The sequence below is a fragment of the Globicephala melas genome, chromosome 9 (assembly GCF_963455315.2).
Source record: "Globicephala melas chromosome 9, mGloMel1.2, whole genome shotgun sequence".
NCBI lineage: Eukaryota > Metazoa > Chordata > Mammalia > Artiodactyla > Delphinidae > Globicephala > Globicephala melas.
This window is the reverse complement of record NC_083322.1, coordinates 31,620,280-31,636,636: the sequence shown is the minus strand read 5'-3', so window position 1 is coordinate 31,636,636 and position 16,357 is coordinate 31,620,280. Positions and strand designations below refer to the sequence as shown.

General features: G+C 39.1%; 1 protein-coding gene and 1 non-coding gene across 6 annotated transcripts in view; one reads left to right on the top strand and one right to left on the bottom strand.

The window, feature by feature from the left end:
* Positions 1-1,190: 1,190 nt before the first annotated feature.
* Positions 1,191-16,357, bottom strand: part of CTTNBP2 (cortactin binding protein 2) — a 443,818-nt gene continuing 428,651 nt past the window's right edge. For all 5 annotated transcript variants that reach the window (XM_070046323.1, XM_070046322.1, XM_030857645.3 and 2 more), the window contains 7 exons: positions 14,093-14,271; positions 11,614-11,813; positions 11,077-11,259; positions 7,667-7,730; positions 6,405-6,537; positions 5,308-5,409; positions 1,191-2,254 (listed from right to left, as the gene is read on the bottom strand). In XM_070046323.1, the coding sequence (XP_069902424.1) occupies positions 2,039-2,254; positions 5,308-5,409; positions 6,405-6,537; positions 7,667-7,730; positions 11,077-11,259; positions 11,614-11,813; positions 14,093-14,271 (1,077 nt within the window). In that variant the 3' untranslated portion in view covers positions 1,191-2,038. The remainder of the gene's footprint in view (positions 2,255-5,307; positions 5,410-6,404; positions 6,538-7,666; positions 7,731-11,076; positions 11,260-11,613; positions 11,814-14,092; positions 14,272-16,357) is intronic.
* Positions 15,789-15,890, top strand: LOC115853971 (U6 spliceosomal RNA). Its single transcript, XR_004039811.1, has one exon. It is a non-coding gene; the product is annotated as a U6 spliceosomal RNA (small nuclear RNA).

The following is a 16,357-nucleotide window of genomic DNA, read 5'->3' as shown; positions in this document are numbered from 1 at the left end:
ACATCACAATCCAGTGCCTACATCCGTGTACCTACATAATAGAAACAAAATCTTCACAAATAGTTCATTTATTGACTGATACCATGATGTACTCTGACACTTTCTATTCTATCCTATTTTCAAAAAAATGGTAGTTGTGACCCACTCAATTGATAAAATGACCAATTACTAGGTCTCTATCTGTATTTTGAAAGCTCCTGATTTAAATGCCTTTAGACATCTTCCAGTCTACCATCCAATTATAAAAAGTATGTGTTGAATTTTACTAATGAATCAAAACTGTATGGATCAGTTACTAGAGGTCATCTTAATAATATATTCCAAATTTTTTCTCTTCTCTGGTCCTTGAATACACTAATGAGATCCTTATCTTCAGAAAAGCTGCTGATATAAAGCACAATGCCTTATCACTAAAAAATCAAATACGACACAATCTAAGAAGGTGTATGTAAGCAGGAGGAAACACGTTAGAGCCACCTCAATCTATGTATGTTGGTCTATGATATCAAGAGCATTGAGTTTTGTTCCCAAGATTAATGTCTTTTTGTGAAAACACTTGAGAGTATCAAATACCACCAGGGTACCAAGAATTTGAGTCCAGCTCAAAGGCGTTATTGTGTTCAAGCCTATTTCCTCCAGCCTCTCTCTCCTGTCTACCCTCTGTCCCTTGCTCTAGTTTCATCTCCCTGTCCATGAGGTCCATGCTGTACAACCAAGGATTGCAGAGATGAAGGCTGACAGGTACTGGAATTGATCTCTTCCCTGATCCTTCCTCTACTTCACCCCATGTGGCCTAATCTTCACTATACATTTTTTAAAGATACTTGCAAAGTGTAATATAGTTTCAATGCACATGTATATACTTTAATGTAAATAACCATTCTGGCCAAGAAAGGACTTTCAGTACTCTCAGACAAGCAAATGACTTTTGGTATATAATTGCACTTTTTTTTTCGTATGTATGAAAAAATTTTTTTCAATGAGCACCTAATTCCTAGAGCTACAGTGAAATGTTTTAGTTTAGTTTAAACCAACTAATACTTTCTAACAAGTGTGAGTCTTTCTCTGAACATCTACTGAAATACCAACATGGAGGACCAGTTTTACAAATGTCCTTAAATTGAACACAAATATCTTTTGCATGGATAAACTACTAAAAGCGATAGAAACTACAGCAAAATTATTTCACTAATTCAGTATTTTATTTGGTGTCAAGGCATATTAAATTTTTGAGTTAAGTCATTTCATTAGTGAAACAAACCGTCTAGAAAATATTATCCATTGTGCCACTAGAATTGAAGAGGAGTTAAGTCTCATTTATTGAAGCATTTACTTTTTTATATCCACTTAGGTATAAAACTTTTGTTAAGAAAGATAACACTTTTTATTGCATTATATAATTTCATATTTTACAGGAGTCAATAATGCAAATTCATAAGCATAAATATACATGATGCAACCATTAAAAGATTTAAAACTGGAAACTAGAATTTTAACAGGCAAAATACTTAAAAATACTTAATATGGCTTTTAAGAAAAGTAACTGTTGAGAAATGATTTGTTATTGCCCCATTCTAGTCATTTCTCATCAAGTGAACATAAAATTATGATCTCTTTAAAATGGTACTTGTTATCTAAGCCAATGTTGCATACATGTAGTATGCAATGATTCAGGCTTTCTTAAATATACATATATACATATATATAGATATACAGTACACAGACAGTTGTTTTAATACCCCTGAACATCTTGAGTAAAACTATTATGACTTTTCTATTATAAAACTACTTGAAAAGTGGGTATAACTTCTTGGTATTGCAGTTCAATCCTACAGAACTGAAAAAAAAAACGCTAAATGTTGATTATAAATACACTTTACAAAAAACTGAATAGTGGTCCTGCACTCATACTTTATATTGCAGTGAAAACATGTGATTCATTTAAAGGTATTTACATCTTGTCCTTGGTTTCTGTGTGACATATACAGAAGAATGAGAATATTGTAGGCAGGCCTATTTGTTAGGTTTTTCTACTTGTTCATTTTTGTGTAAGTTTCAAATCTTCTTTTGAATTGTTTATTTCTATTTGCCTTGTATTACTGCTGCTGCTGCTTCTTTTGGTGTTCTGGGAACACTGGGTGACTTTACTTCTAGGAACAGGAAGAAAAGATTTAACTCTTGAAACACCCAACTCAGTCTTTGATTTACTGTTGCTGCATTCGGTCGCTTGATGGCTGCTGAGAGGACTGACCTCCTGTAAGAAAGGCAAACAAAATAGCTTGTCAATTTGACATTGTTCCCAACTTCTGTGATCAGTCCTAACTTCCTCCTCTCTGTCCCTGAACACGCAGGTAGGAGTTTCTCTCTTAAGTTCTCATGAAAAAATGAACAAAAGACAATGGAGGGGAGAAGCTGAATGCTTAATGTCTTATAGACCCACTGGCTGATTTTCATTAGGTCCTTTGTGGTATCACAAAAGTGCTAGACACAGGAGTCAATGAATCGAGTGCCAGAATCCGGGGTCTCCTCACCAGCTGGAGCTGTATGAAGTCCTAGGCCTGAGGAAATCAAACTGGACTACTCCAACCATCTTTAAGCAGCTCTACAATTCAACTCTTTCACCTTGAGCACGTCACTTAATGCTTCTGCCTTTAGATCTAATTGGACTATTACTCAACACATATTTTGAATGTTTAAAAGACAAACACTGTTCTAGGTGCTCGGCTTACAGTAGAGAACGTAAAAGAGCACCATCCTTGCTCTGATGGAGCTTCTGCTGTAGTGAATTAAAGTTCCTGCGTAGCAATTCTCTATGACTAAGGAGCTCAAGATCTTCCATTCTTGGAAACTGCATGCTCTTGTCTTCCTAGTGTTTCAGAACTCTTCTGGACCTGGTCTAGGTCTCTCATTTTGCCCCCGAGGAACCAGAGTTGGATAGGTGAGAGTGATGATGCTGGGATAAGACCTTTTACTCATGCTGTTTTCCCTGATCTTGAGTTCACTTGGGTAGGCCTCACTTCATGTTTGCCAGGTGGCAGAACTGAACTCAAGTGAGTATGGGCTATGACAGGTGAAGAGGAAAGGGTTCCATGGGAAGAAGGAAGGGTGAAGATGGGTATGTTGTTGAAATAGTAAATTACATGTAAAAATAAGTTAAGGACATTTAAGGACATATTTGGAAAGAAATGGGGTGGAAAATAAGGAGGATGAGAGATCAGAGGTATGTGTTGGAGAGTGGGTCTAAGCCTTGGCTGCACATGAGAATCACCAAGGAGCTTTTAAAAACCCCAACGTCCAGCTTGTACCTTGGACCAATTACATCAGAACCTCTAGGGCATGTGGTCCAGGTACCAGGGATTGGAGAAAAAAAAATCCTCAAGTGGATTTCATTATGCCACCAGAATGAGAACTTCTGCTTTAGGGGGTTTAATTTGCATCTTAATGAGAAGAAAACATTTATTAGTATCTACTCTCCTGGTGATTTAAATCTGTATTTATGTAAATTGTTTAAGAAGACTGGCTGACATGCTACCTGATTAAATAGGCCCCTCTCTGGCCGCATAGGAGAAAGTGATTTCAACTAACACAGACAGCTCTTACTTCTAAAGGGAATTACTTCCTGATAGTAGAAGAGACTGGGCATCTAACCAAGAAATGCTCGCTGAGTTTCTCACAGTAGAAGAGGTATGAGCCTGTGAAGCTCTCAGGAGGCTGGCAAATGCCAAATGAGTATACTTCACCCTCTGCTGGCAGGTTCTGAGAAGAACATCTAGCCACGGGGAACAGGCCTCACAATGCGTTCAGTGGGCAAAGCAAGAGGGGGCAGCTGTCCTCCTAATACCCGCATCAAACCGCACATTTAAAAAACTATGGTTCTTTCTGAAGAGCCCAGAAAGTATAAAATGATCCATTTTTTAAAAAGGTCCCTTTTAAAACAAAGCTTAGCCTCCCTTCAGTACTATTTTTCTGGACAGTACCTCATTGTAGCAACCCAATATGGTCCTGTGACAGAGAAAGAGGTACAAAACTGTCTTCATTATCCAACAGCTGCCACTCACTACCAGTCAACCTTTTTATATAGGAAAGTGACTGGGCCCTGTGGACAAAGAGTGGCTCATCGCACCCCTTCCCACTGGCTGCTGCGCAAGGAATCCTGAAGAGGGGTCCTGGAGGCCCAAGAAAGGTGTTCTGAACCCCAGCTCCTGAACAAATATTTTCCAGCCAGAATTCTCCGCAGGGACCCCAGGTCACCTCCTTAGTCATCCTCCCTTACCTGCTCTCCAAACTATGCTTTTGCTGTGCTTCTAAACTGTTCCCAATTGGGGGAAAAAAGCAAATACTATACAGAGTAAGCCAGACAGGTCATGCTCTTCTTCACAGATCATCATGTTATGTATTTTTTATACAAGAACTCAGCCTTGTTAATATTCCCCGCAACACACACAGCTTCCGCGTAACTAATCAGGACTGAAACCTAAGGAAGCTGTGAGAGCAGGGGCAGGGGAGCCCAGGGCTGTCTGGTGATCCGAGGAGGGTTAATAATGTAATTCTGCTTTCTGCACTCCCCCCCACAACAGGTCTGTGTCAGCTGCCATGCGAGCGGATGAGAACAGGATGTGAACCACAATCGACATGGCTTGGTGAGCTTACAAAATATGCATCCTCATAAAATCACTACCGGATAAGAAGTAGTTTTATTGTTTCTATTCACCCAGGAGTACCATGCTGGGCCATCTCAACTCTTGGCATTTATTAACCAATCGTATAAGTTATTTCAAGAGGTTGAGGAACTCTATTGGAATCCTGGCTCTTCTATTTGACATTCTGATTTGTTTTTAAAAGAAAGTCTCTCACTGAAACATGCATGATATGGCAAGTTAAAGTAAAGTAAACCAGAATGAGATTTTTTGTGTGTGTGTAGATCTTTATCATCACTCAGCACTTTGCTAAAATTAACTCTAGTTTTCCAAAATAGTGCTCAAATGAAATTCAATATCCCATTTTAAAATACAGCAATAGAAGACAGAAATCTAGTTTCGGCATAAACAAATGAAAACAAATGGAAAAGACACCCAAAATTCTGGCATCAAATAGAAGGAAAAAGAATGCTTTTCTATGTGATTCTTTCAAGCTATTATCCAAACAATTTTTCTAACCTTGATTACCTTAGAGAACACTTTTGCCTTTATCCTATTTATTTCCCAACTATGGTTTAAAAGTAACTGTGATGCACATTGAAAGATTTGTGAAGTCAAATTCCACAACCGTCCTTCTTTGTCCCATTTTGGAGGGAAAGGGGACACTTACCTTTTGTGACACTGGCATTCTTGGATTATTAACAGTTGCTGAAAATGCAGGGTGGTTTCCTGAACGATCAAACCTCCCTAACTCATCCCCGGAATCAGCAATCTGGAAGATACACAGTTTATCAAGTCACCGTGGAAAACCCACAACAGAAGTGGGATCCTTCTCTTACTGTCAGAAGCTCTACAGAACAGACCTGCAAGTCCCATAGTGTTCATACGAAGACCTGAAGTCTTCATGTGAAACTAACGGCAAATGCATGAGACATAACCTCTAAGGAAAAAGTCTTTTAAAGTCAGAAGACGACAACCAGATGAGCCCTATTAAAAAAAAAAAATCACTTGGCACAAAATGAAAGGATATAAAATTTGCAAGATTTTCATTGTTACCTTATTTTTCCAGAGGTTAAGTATTTTGACACATTTGCAGCAACATTAAATAAGCTAGTCAGTTCTACTTTGGCCAGAGATTAGGACTGTCTAAATACAATAGGTGAGTCTTTGGGCGGAAGCTGCACAAGTTATAACTACCTTCTTATGCTCCCTTTCAAGTAAAAGGCATTTATCAAGGAAGTTTGGTCAAATTTGCTGCAGATATCAGGTGCCAAAACAGGTTGAACTTGATGCTGTTAATGCTTCGAGATTTTGGGTCACTGATTTCCGGATTTGGATCTCAAATTTCACAGCTTGAAGACTTTGACTAAACAGATTACACAGGCCACTTATTTTTATTTGTAAGGAAAGTTGCCATTCTATCCAGAACACAAGGCTGCTGTAATGCTCTCTTACTGACTGGTGACTTATGGGCCAAAGTTAGGAATACGAAAAGGAAAAGGATGTATTGGTGTAATTTGTGGTAACGCAATGAACACTTCAGGTTTTTCAGAGAAGGTGTGCTACATAGAGCTCCCTTATTGTAGAAGGGGTATTTTGGAAGAAAGAGCTTTTCTAAGCAAGGTAAGGGATGTTCTGATTTGGAGCATTAACATGCTATTTGATAAGGAATTTCTGGCGGGGAGTGAGAGTTATGACGTGGCTCCAAGAAGTCTCTCGAATGCTGGGTGGAACCATTCAATGTCCTCCCCCAAGCGTCCTGCTTACCTTGCTTATATCAGATTCCGACTTGCTGGAGCACATGCTCTGAAGTTCCGTGACAAGGTCCGCTTCATCATCCGAACCCAGAGAGAGTCTTTGATCCAAATTCAACGCCAAAGATAGATCATTCTCTAGAGACCTAAAAAGTTTTTAACATCCTTTAAAGGCATCCATCAATGTCACGCAACAACCCACTCCCACCCACTCCCGGTGGACTTTGAAAACTCCCACTTAAAATTCTCAATAGGGTAAAGTTTTACTACACAAAGAAATCTACTTTCACTTAAAACATTCCAGTCTTACTCCTCCCTCTTCTTCTCTGTCTCCAAAGATAAAGCTAAGACACTGTGTGCAGGGGGCAGTGTGATAATGGAGTAAATAGGAATTTACCACATATTAGCAAATATGACCACAGGTCAGGTTTTCTTTTTGTCCTCAACACCTCACTCAGTTCCTGGGTTCCCTTCTCTCTAACAAATTCCTTATACCTACAACATAGAGTTATTACAAATATTATATAGGCTGTTGAATACAACAGCTCTAACAGTGGACCCGGCAGAAACAAGCATGTGATGCAGATTCAATGACCCCCTCACCCCCTTCTGTAATTCTGTGAACCAGGGCACAGGGTCCTAAATGCTACCTGCCAAGTGATTGAGCACACAATTTACTGGGCTACACTGGGGACCTATTTACAAACTACCAAGCATTTTTATTCTATGATAAATAATTCCTTATTTCAGCTTGCTTACAAGTTTGGTGGTATAATCAACAATTCCCTAGGAGCAACATAAGAAAAAAAATAAGTCATGCTAGGTTTCTGTAAATCTATCATTAAAAAAAAAACGGGGCTTCCCTGGTGGCGCAGTGGTTGAGAGTCCGCCTGCCGATGCAGGGGACGCAGGTTTGTGCCCCGGTCCAGGAAGATCCCACATGCCGCGGAGTGGCTGGGCCCGTGAGCCATGGCCACTGAGCCTGTGCGTCCGGAGCCTGTGCTCCGCAACGGGAGAGGCCACAACGGTGAGAGGCCCGCGTACCACAAAAAAAAAAAAAAAAGGTCATCTAAAAGTCTGTTTAAAAGTTCACAAGTGCAGGATGTTACAATATCTTTGTCAAATGCATTAATAATAACTATCAAATTTGGTACAAAATGAAGCCAATGATAAAAGCAAAATAGGCTAAGAAACTTTAAGAAATTCATAGTTGCACAGACTAATCATGAGAATGTGTATTGTTTGTTATGAGTTAAATCTACAAGGGAAACTTACTTTTGTTTTGACAGAGAAGCATTCCTGTTACACTTCAGCTGTAATATAGTCTTATTTTTGATACCTGTTTAAAGAAAAAAAATGTAATCACATTTCAACAGAATGTCCCTGTGCATCTTGAACTCTGTATTTAAAAGAAACAGGCTATGGACTCTGCTGTATTTTCATATTGTTTTTGGATTAAATCCATCTCTTGAAGCCCTGTGGAAGGTCAGGGAATGACCAACAACCTCATGTATTGATATATTTATGACTAAAGACGGTACAACTCACACCACCTGAGGCTCAATTCAGGAATCCTGAACTCTGCTTTCATCAATGGACCCTATTCTAACCAGTCAAGCCCCCACATCCTTAGGGCTTTGTTCTCAAAGTACCTAAAAAGGGGTTAATACGTGCCTTTTGATGATGGTAATTTCCCTTTCTCTCCCTTTGTTTGCCTTCCATGTTACTGACTAGTTACTGACTGTAGATCTGAAGCAGTTTTTGATGTCTGGGCCCCATGATATATTACAGTGTGGGTGGCCTTGGTGTGTAGAAATTTAACTTTTAATTGCTTTGCATTTTACGGAAAACAAAATAGGAACAGTATACAAAAAGTCACAGCATTAAAACAAATACTGCATATCACACCAATGTTCTTCAAACTGCATATTTCAACCCATTTAAAAAAACAAACAATAGGAAATATCAGATTGCACAGGTTGCAGTAAATATATAAATTTGTACCAGTTATAGATACATGCAAATGCATAGGTTTGTGTGTACTGGTCAGGCTTTAAAATATATTTCTCACTATGGGTTACGGTCAAAAAAGTTTGAGAAACACTAAAACATTTTAGACTCAAAATGTCTTTCTATAATACACACTGTAATTTTATAAGTTCATTAACACAGTTGCTTCTGAGTTAATTCTAAAATTGTACGAATGGTGCTAGCACAGATTAATCTCTAAAGAATGATTTTGAAAAGTAAGTCGAATTTGATATATCCTGATTAAAAGCAGATCATCAAAGAATCTCTGTATATTTCCTCATCCATACTTTTGTCATTGTCAGAAAGCAATGACTAGTAGGTTTCCCCTAATTACCATGTAAGTGCACAGCCTTGGGCCTTGCTCTCCAGAAGCCTGTGACCAACCCCTCAGCCTTGGTTTAGGTCAGGAAATAAAAAGGCTGTGTCTTTATTAAATTTTATGAGTTTCCACAGTGGTCTGCATAGAATGCAAAAGGGTTCTATTTTTGGTTTTTTTCTTTTTTAAACCAATGATGTCAAAAAATCAAAAATCAAACCAAACATGGTTGTAATAATTTTATATTTTATTTTATTTTTGCCGTACACGGGCCTCTCACTGTTGTGGCCTCTCCTGTTGCAGAGCACAGGCTCCGTACGCACAGGCTCAGCGGCCGTGGTTCACGGGCCTAGCCGCTCTGCGGCATGTGGGATCTTCCCGGACCGGGGCATGAACCCGTGTCCCCTGCATCAGCAGGCGGACTCTCAACCACTGCGCCACCAGGGAAGCCCTGTTGTAATAATTTTTATATCAAATGTAATTATTAGAAAAAGTTACTATTATAAAAAAAATTAAAAACTAGAGGCATGTCCACCTTTGGTCCTTAACCAATCAGTGGTTCATGCACCTAAACACTGGCCAATGCATTTTATAAACCTCTGCGTTGAAGTCAGTGTAAACTATGGTTGCACACAATTTTATTCATCGACGTTTTCATGTTTCAAAGAATATCTGATATATCCAATAGCTGTACAACTAGTAATTATTTTAAAAATATAAATGAATTTAAAATAATTTATAAGTCAATTTTGCCTGATACAGTCTGCCAAGTTAGACTTACTTCCATAATATTGCTTTAAGTTCATATTCACTTTATGGATTTTGTCTGTCAACTCTAAAGTATTGATACATATTGACAATGCTTATTGTTCAGGAAAGCAGCTGGTCCTGAGCCCTAAAGGAATTCTAATGCACTTGGAAATGATACAGTGAAGAGCCTGCACGGGTGTCCTTCTTTGAGTGCCATGCATTATTATGAGTGGCACAGACTGAAGAAAACAGCATTGGACTCGCCAGGAACGAAAACAGGGATTGCAGAACCCCCCGTTTGTAGAAGTGAATTGGAGCAGGTAACCAAGGGTTTCTGAGCCTCAGTTTTGCTCTCTGTAAATGGAGATGATAATCCTCCTCGTAGAGCCCTTCTGGATACTCTCAAGGGATCAACAGGTAAAAGGTATAATCCTTGTTACAGAAAGTCATCTGAGGGAGACTCTTTGCTCTACTGGGGGGCTAGAGTCTCATGACTTTATTCCCTGAATCAAACACTCTAACTTTAGGAAGTAAGGGCAAGCCTTTGGGATCAGAATGTATCCCATTATAAATACATAAAACTTATCTTTACAATGAGAGTTTATATTTTTTTTCAGTGACTGTCCATTCAGTCATTTAAAAAAGTGCTCACAATTTATTTTCACATACTTGGGGTAATTACAGAACTCTGGCATGTACTGATATGGTTAAAACCATATTAAATTTTTATTAAAAATCAATATAAGCTTCAATATAAAAATATAGTAATAAAAGCAACTTTTTCTGCTCTAAGAAAGATTTTAGGCATCATATTCTTTTATTTAGCAACCCCATTGCTGTCAACTTGCCATAAAATTACATAAAACAGAACATTTTGGGGTGCAAGGGGGCTCCTGAAGACCTCAATTACATGTAACAGAAATCCACAATGCATATGAGGTTGGAACATCTTTTCAAATATGATTGCCTTTAGGGAGGACATTTAAAATTTGTACAACTGATTATGCTATTATCAAAGCCAAAAGGAAGAGGTCTAATAATTTATTAGAATGTAAACTTTATGAGGGGAGGTATTTTTATCTCCTGTTTTCACTGCTCTATTTCCAGTGCTTAGAATAAAACTTGGTACACAGTACATCCCATGTATGAAAAAAATGTGTAAAGCTGACTCACTTGTAAAGACCTTAAACTGGTATCAAATACGTCTATAACACATACTTCTAAAAATTTAAGGGTGGCTTAGGAATGCATATTGGCATATTTCTTTCCTTTTATGTGTCAATTTGTATTACATAAATATAATTGTGTGCATCCCAAGAAAATCAAATTAATAAAAAGCAGATGACCATTAACATGGTAAAGATTTAATTTCAGAATTCTAGTATGAAAGATTATTTTTTCAGGTAGGGGGCTCTCAAATATTTTTGGAGTGTAACTACCACGTGTTTTATTCCATGAAAATATGTATCTGAAATACTCAGAATTTTGCTTTGTTGAATGCAGAGTGATAAAAATAAAGCACGTTTGCATTCAGAAACCACCTCATGGATGCCCACATACGTGTGGGTGACATGCCTGCCCCCCTTACCTTCCTCACTCAGGTCCGGCTTGTTCCAGGTGGGTGAAGAGAACCGGCCAGACTTCTTGCGAGGACTGGTGCTCACCTTTCTCCAGGCACCACTCTCTTTCTTCTTGCTGCAACTGTTGTAACTTGAAACTATGGATAAAGGGAAACTTCCTCCTTTGAAATCAGCTGTATGCTGGTCTAGCTCTGAAATAGCATAAACCATGTTTTGTCAAAAGGACAGAAGCAATAATGCAGTTTCAGAGTCGAGTAAAATCCAACACTTCCAATACTTAAAGAAATAGCCTCTTCAAAATCACAGGCTTGTAATACCCAAGCAGGCGTTTTGTCAACCAGCAAACTTTACTTTGAAGTCTGGTATTTAAACATGAGCCAGTAATGAAAAAATAGAGAGTTCTAAAGCTGTGTTGTGCAACATCCATTACATGGAGATAATTTCTCTCATTACAAAGAGAGAAAATAGAGCGCCCTAAAAACAAATTCAAGCAAGCATTACATAAGAGTGTGAATTTCCTCTCCTCCCAGCATGAACCCACATACCTGCTCTCTGGAGGGGACAGCCATGCAGAACAGCTTTATTAAGCAAGATGCTGAGAGCAGCTCTAACCACAGCCTGCTGTCCCTGGCTAGGGTTTTTAGTTGTTTGCCCAAGGCTGGGTTGTCTTTTCACAGAGGCTCTTGACAATATTGCTTCTTGAACTCTGGGTGCAATGACAGCATTCCACAGCTTAGACATCCACCTTCCGAGAGAGGAGTGCGTTTCACAATTAGGACCAAACCTCTCAGGAATCACACACAACTCTACGGGGAACAGGTTGGAAGACTGTGCAACAAAACCTAAGTGTTTCTACGGACAGGCTACCTTTCCCAGGTCATTTTGGAATACGTGAAATTATCCAACACCAAAGTAGTTTGAATTTGCCTTAAAAATACAATGTATTTCCAATGAAACTGCTAACATGTCTCTCACATTTTTCTTTATAAGATCCTGGAGAGCTGGAGTGTTGAATGCACAAATAAAATTAAATATATGGAAAGGGAAAAAATACATGGAAAACTTTATAGACTAAAGAAGTCTGGAAAAAGATTTCCTGAAAGTCTGTGTCTAAATAGCTTAAACTTATTTGCCATTTTCCTTAATAAGACGCATATATTGTATTTTAGTATTTCTGCAATTGGGATACATTTTATGATCCCTGGCAAATTAAATCTGCCTGCCCCAAGGCAGGGGCTCAGCGTCTGCACGTGGTGGGTTAGCCCTGTAGAGAGGGGATGGGATCAACCAGCCACGGCCTCAGGTGGACTCTTTGCATTAATAGCTGTAGCTGTTGCGGGACTTCAGCCCAAACGTGGAGCACTTAGTGCCAATCAAATTCCTTCAAAAAAGATTACACTTTGTTGCAGCATTAAAAAAACAGTTAATACAGTTAAAGGCTGTAGACAAAACTCCATCTCCCAGAATAGGAAAGTTTTCAAAGTTATTAGATACTGACATAAGCCTTTCAAGACCCTTAAAACTATTTACTCAGTATCAAGCATCTATTGTCAGCTGCTTTGTTAATGTCTAGTGACACGTAATTCAGGGGGAAAAAAAGTACACAGGAAAAAAAAAGTACTCCTAAAGGTGCTGAAGGGGTAAAGATGATATAACCCTTGGCTAAAACAATATATAATCTTTTTAAAAAGGCAGCTCCTTAATATGGCTGTTGGGAGCTAACTCTCCGTGGCATTTCTGTACCTCTTGTGTCAGCTGTTGCTCTGGATTATCTTTTCAAGGCTGTTTTACTATCGTAAACCGACTTGGAAAAACAGAGACAGTGTCTCCTGGAGCAGAGGGCAGATTTGTTTCCTGACGATAATGAAAGTTATATGTCCTTCCTGGGCAGATTTGCCAGCATCCCCGTTAGAAAACTGGGTGATTCCCAAGCTCACAGTTCCACAGCTTTGATGCAAAGCCAGCATCCACCTGGGCCACTATGCATCACCCCATAGGGCCCGGGGAGGTGGGGAAACCAATGCAAATACGAAGCCTAGGCTGTGGCTGTGCTCTGAGTGATGCAGTGCTGGGTCAGAAGCCACATCCTGAATGTGGCAGGCTAACCTGTCAGCTTGCAGATAAGGTAACAATCTCAGAGCCTCTAGCTCTTGACAATGACCATGCAGCAGACAGGAAAGGCCAAAAAAACTGGTTCCTAAGAATCCTGAGGCTCTGGATGTTAAAAAAAAATAAAAAAAAAAAAGGCTTAAATTTACTCATGATACTGATAAAGAAAGGGGTAATTAAATGAATAAATGTATTTCTGCTTTTTAACAAGAAATTGCTGTATACTTTTTAATATAGCACTTCTTGTGTTCCCTCAATTAGCTGTTATTAAACTGATAGCTTGTCTTACAATAGAGAAGACATATTATCTGCATACCCCGCTTTCCAAAATAGATTTCTGTCCAGGATGCCAGAAAGTACAGAATCAAATCTAACAGCGAATCACAGAACCCTTACTAAGTAAGCTGGAATGGTGACAAATTTTTTCCTCCTTTCAATTTCCTTCTAATTTTCTATTTCATTAACCTTACTGTATATATGTCTGTTTTCATAAGCTGCTCTAAAACACAGTAAGTACATAAGTCTCATTAATAAAAGAGGAAGCTTTTCAATTCATCAACAGAATGTAAGTGGGTTTTTTGGGGGGTGGGGTAGGGGGATGGTTACAGGATACTTGACCTAATGTCTCATGTGGGCCTTCCCCAGGAGACACTGCCCAGCAAGTCGCACACGAGTCTGATGAAAGTTTTGTAGACAGGGAAATTGGGATCTATCCAGTCTTAGCAAAATAGTTTCCTTAGGAAGTACCCACCACATGAGGCACGGTCGTCCTCTGACAGGAGCACAGGGCACTGGCTTTCCGTGTTCACAACAAGAGGTGGCACAAGGTGGCCCCTTCAGCTTTCTCACCCCCAAACATTCCCTATCAGCCAGGGCTCTACTTTAAATAGGCAAAGAAGGATCAATGACACTTACTTCACTGTTGCTTGGGCGTGCCCTGGGATTACAGGACAAGACAGGAAATACTTTGGCCCAAGAAGTGCTTCCGGTGTGCCCAAGCGGGCCAGGCACGAGTTGAGCTGGCGCCAGACAGCCAGGGCCCAGTCGACCGTCTTGCACACGGGGTCGCAGGGAGAGGGCACCTGACCCCTGAACTAGAGACAGGGAGGGGGAAGACGGGGGGGCTTGGTTTAGAACAGTGCTTCTTGTCCTTTTGTTTCGAACACTCCAAAACTAAAAATATAAAAATTCAAACTGTACAACAAAACTGTAGCCAAATCTGATTTTACCTTCACTTGGGGTGGCTGGAAGAGGGCTAGGTAATAACATACTCTATGACGTGTGTTAGCACGAGATACAGATACAGATCTGCAGCTTATTACATGCAGTGAAAGGATTCAGACATGATAGTGCAGTAAGACACCTTGGATGAGGTGTCTTACTTGGATGAATTCTTAAACATCAATTCGGGAAGAAATCGTTTTTCACATGTGTATAGAATTCCTCACAAGGTCTTGCAAATAGCAGGTGTTCAAAAAAGGATTCTGAATAAATGAAATGAAAATTACATTAAATATTTTAATATTTTGGGTAAGTTATAAGATGGCATACCTGGATCTGTGGCATGTTCACCTTGTATTACTTCTAATTCCCCTAGAAGGAAGGCTCAGCTAAAATGATAACTTCATCAAAATGCTCTGACAGCATAAAGAAGTATGTTTTCAAATTTTAAAATGTGCAAATTTTAAGTAATACTGTATAACACACAGCTGAATGGGAGAATTATATCTTATAGTTGAATAGTTAATTATATCTTATAAAAGGTCCCTTTTTGGTAGTACAGAGGGGTCACAAAAGGACAAAGATTTATTTACTATGAGGAGAAATCTCTCAAATATTTAGAAGTCAGATACAGCAATTGACTCTGTATTTTATAAGAAAGCAGATTCACATAAATCTCTACTTTACCAAGGAATTATGATATTAAGACTGAGGATAATACATGAATGTTTTTATGTCCTACATGAAGGGATAGAATTTGGCCTAGAAAAAAATGAAAGAGTGGTTCAGTGATTCTAGCAGCTCCGTTAAAGTAACCTCACTGTGTTACACGAGGCTTTGGGATCTGTTTATCATAGTTTCCCTTTTCTTCAAAAGAGGAACAATCATATTTCTCCCACTTTCTCTGATCCTCTTCCAGAGAGAATGAGATCATGTGCTACAATTAATAGCTGAATATTAATTTCCTACTAAATAAAGTATAACTATTTTTTATTAAATACTAGAAGCCTGGTATTGTCCAAAAAAGGTCTGCTTGCTTATATCCCTGTGAGGAGCTGGAAGAGATTTTGATCACGTGCCAGTGTGCTTCTAAGTTCCCCCAAGTATTTGGTTCCATCCTGCAGTTACAAGATTTCTGGCGTTTTGCAGGAGTCATTCATTCCCATTGTACTCCTACCCTGGAATCCGTTTTATTAACCTACTTGAAGTGATTCCTGATAAATGAAAGGCATTACCTCCCCTCCCCTTTCTATTCTTCACAGCACACCCCACTGGACCATTCGCAAACACAATGGAGGAAAGTGTAGAGCCTGAAGCTTGGAACTTTCCTTTCCAAATAAGTAAAATCAATCCTTTTCAAACTATGTTTACCAGAGAGCCAGAGGAGGGAAAAGGAGGTACACTTTACCAGGTAAGATGTACCTTTCAAGGAAAATTAGCATGGCCCCTGTGCAAGAAAGACACGCAAATTCGTGAAGCGTTCCATGTTTTTCTCTTGGGCAAACCAGGGATTTTGATGTGTCAGTGTAGGTTCCTCCTTGATAAGAAAAGGCACCGTTCTGGTGATAATGGAGGAGGCTATGCATGTGTAGGGAGCAAGAGGTAGATGGGAAATCTCTGTACCCTCTTTTCAATTTTATTGTAAACCTAACACTGCTCTAAAAAAAAGTCTTTAAGAAAAAAAAACTGGTATCTTTTGCAATTATTTAGGTGAATTTTTTGGCAATACAATAAGATTTAAATATTAATCGTGATGAAGTTAATGGAAGTATCAATAATCTGAAAAGCTGTATACCTATGACTGTCTTTGCCTCACCTTTCTTCCTACTGGTTGAGGTCATATAATAGATGTGCTTTGGTCAAAAGAATATATTTACGACCAGGCAACTGACTTTAGCAGAGCTTGGGACAGAGGATTTCTGATTCAATTAGGAATTTCAGATATTAACGCAAATCACC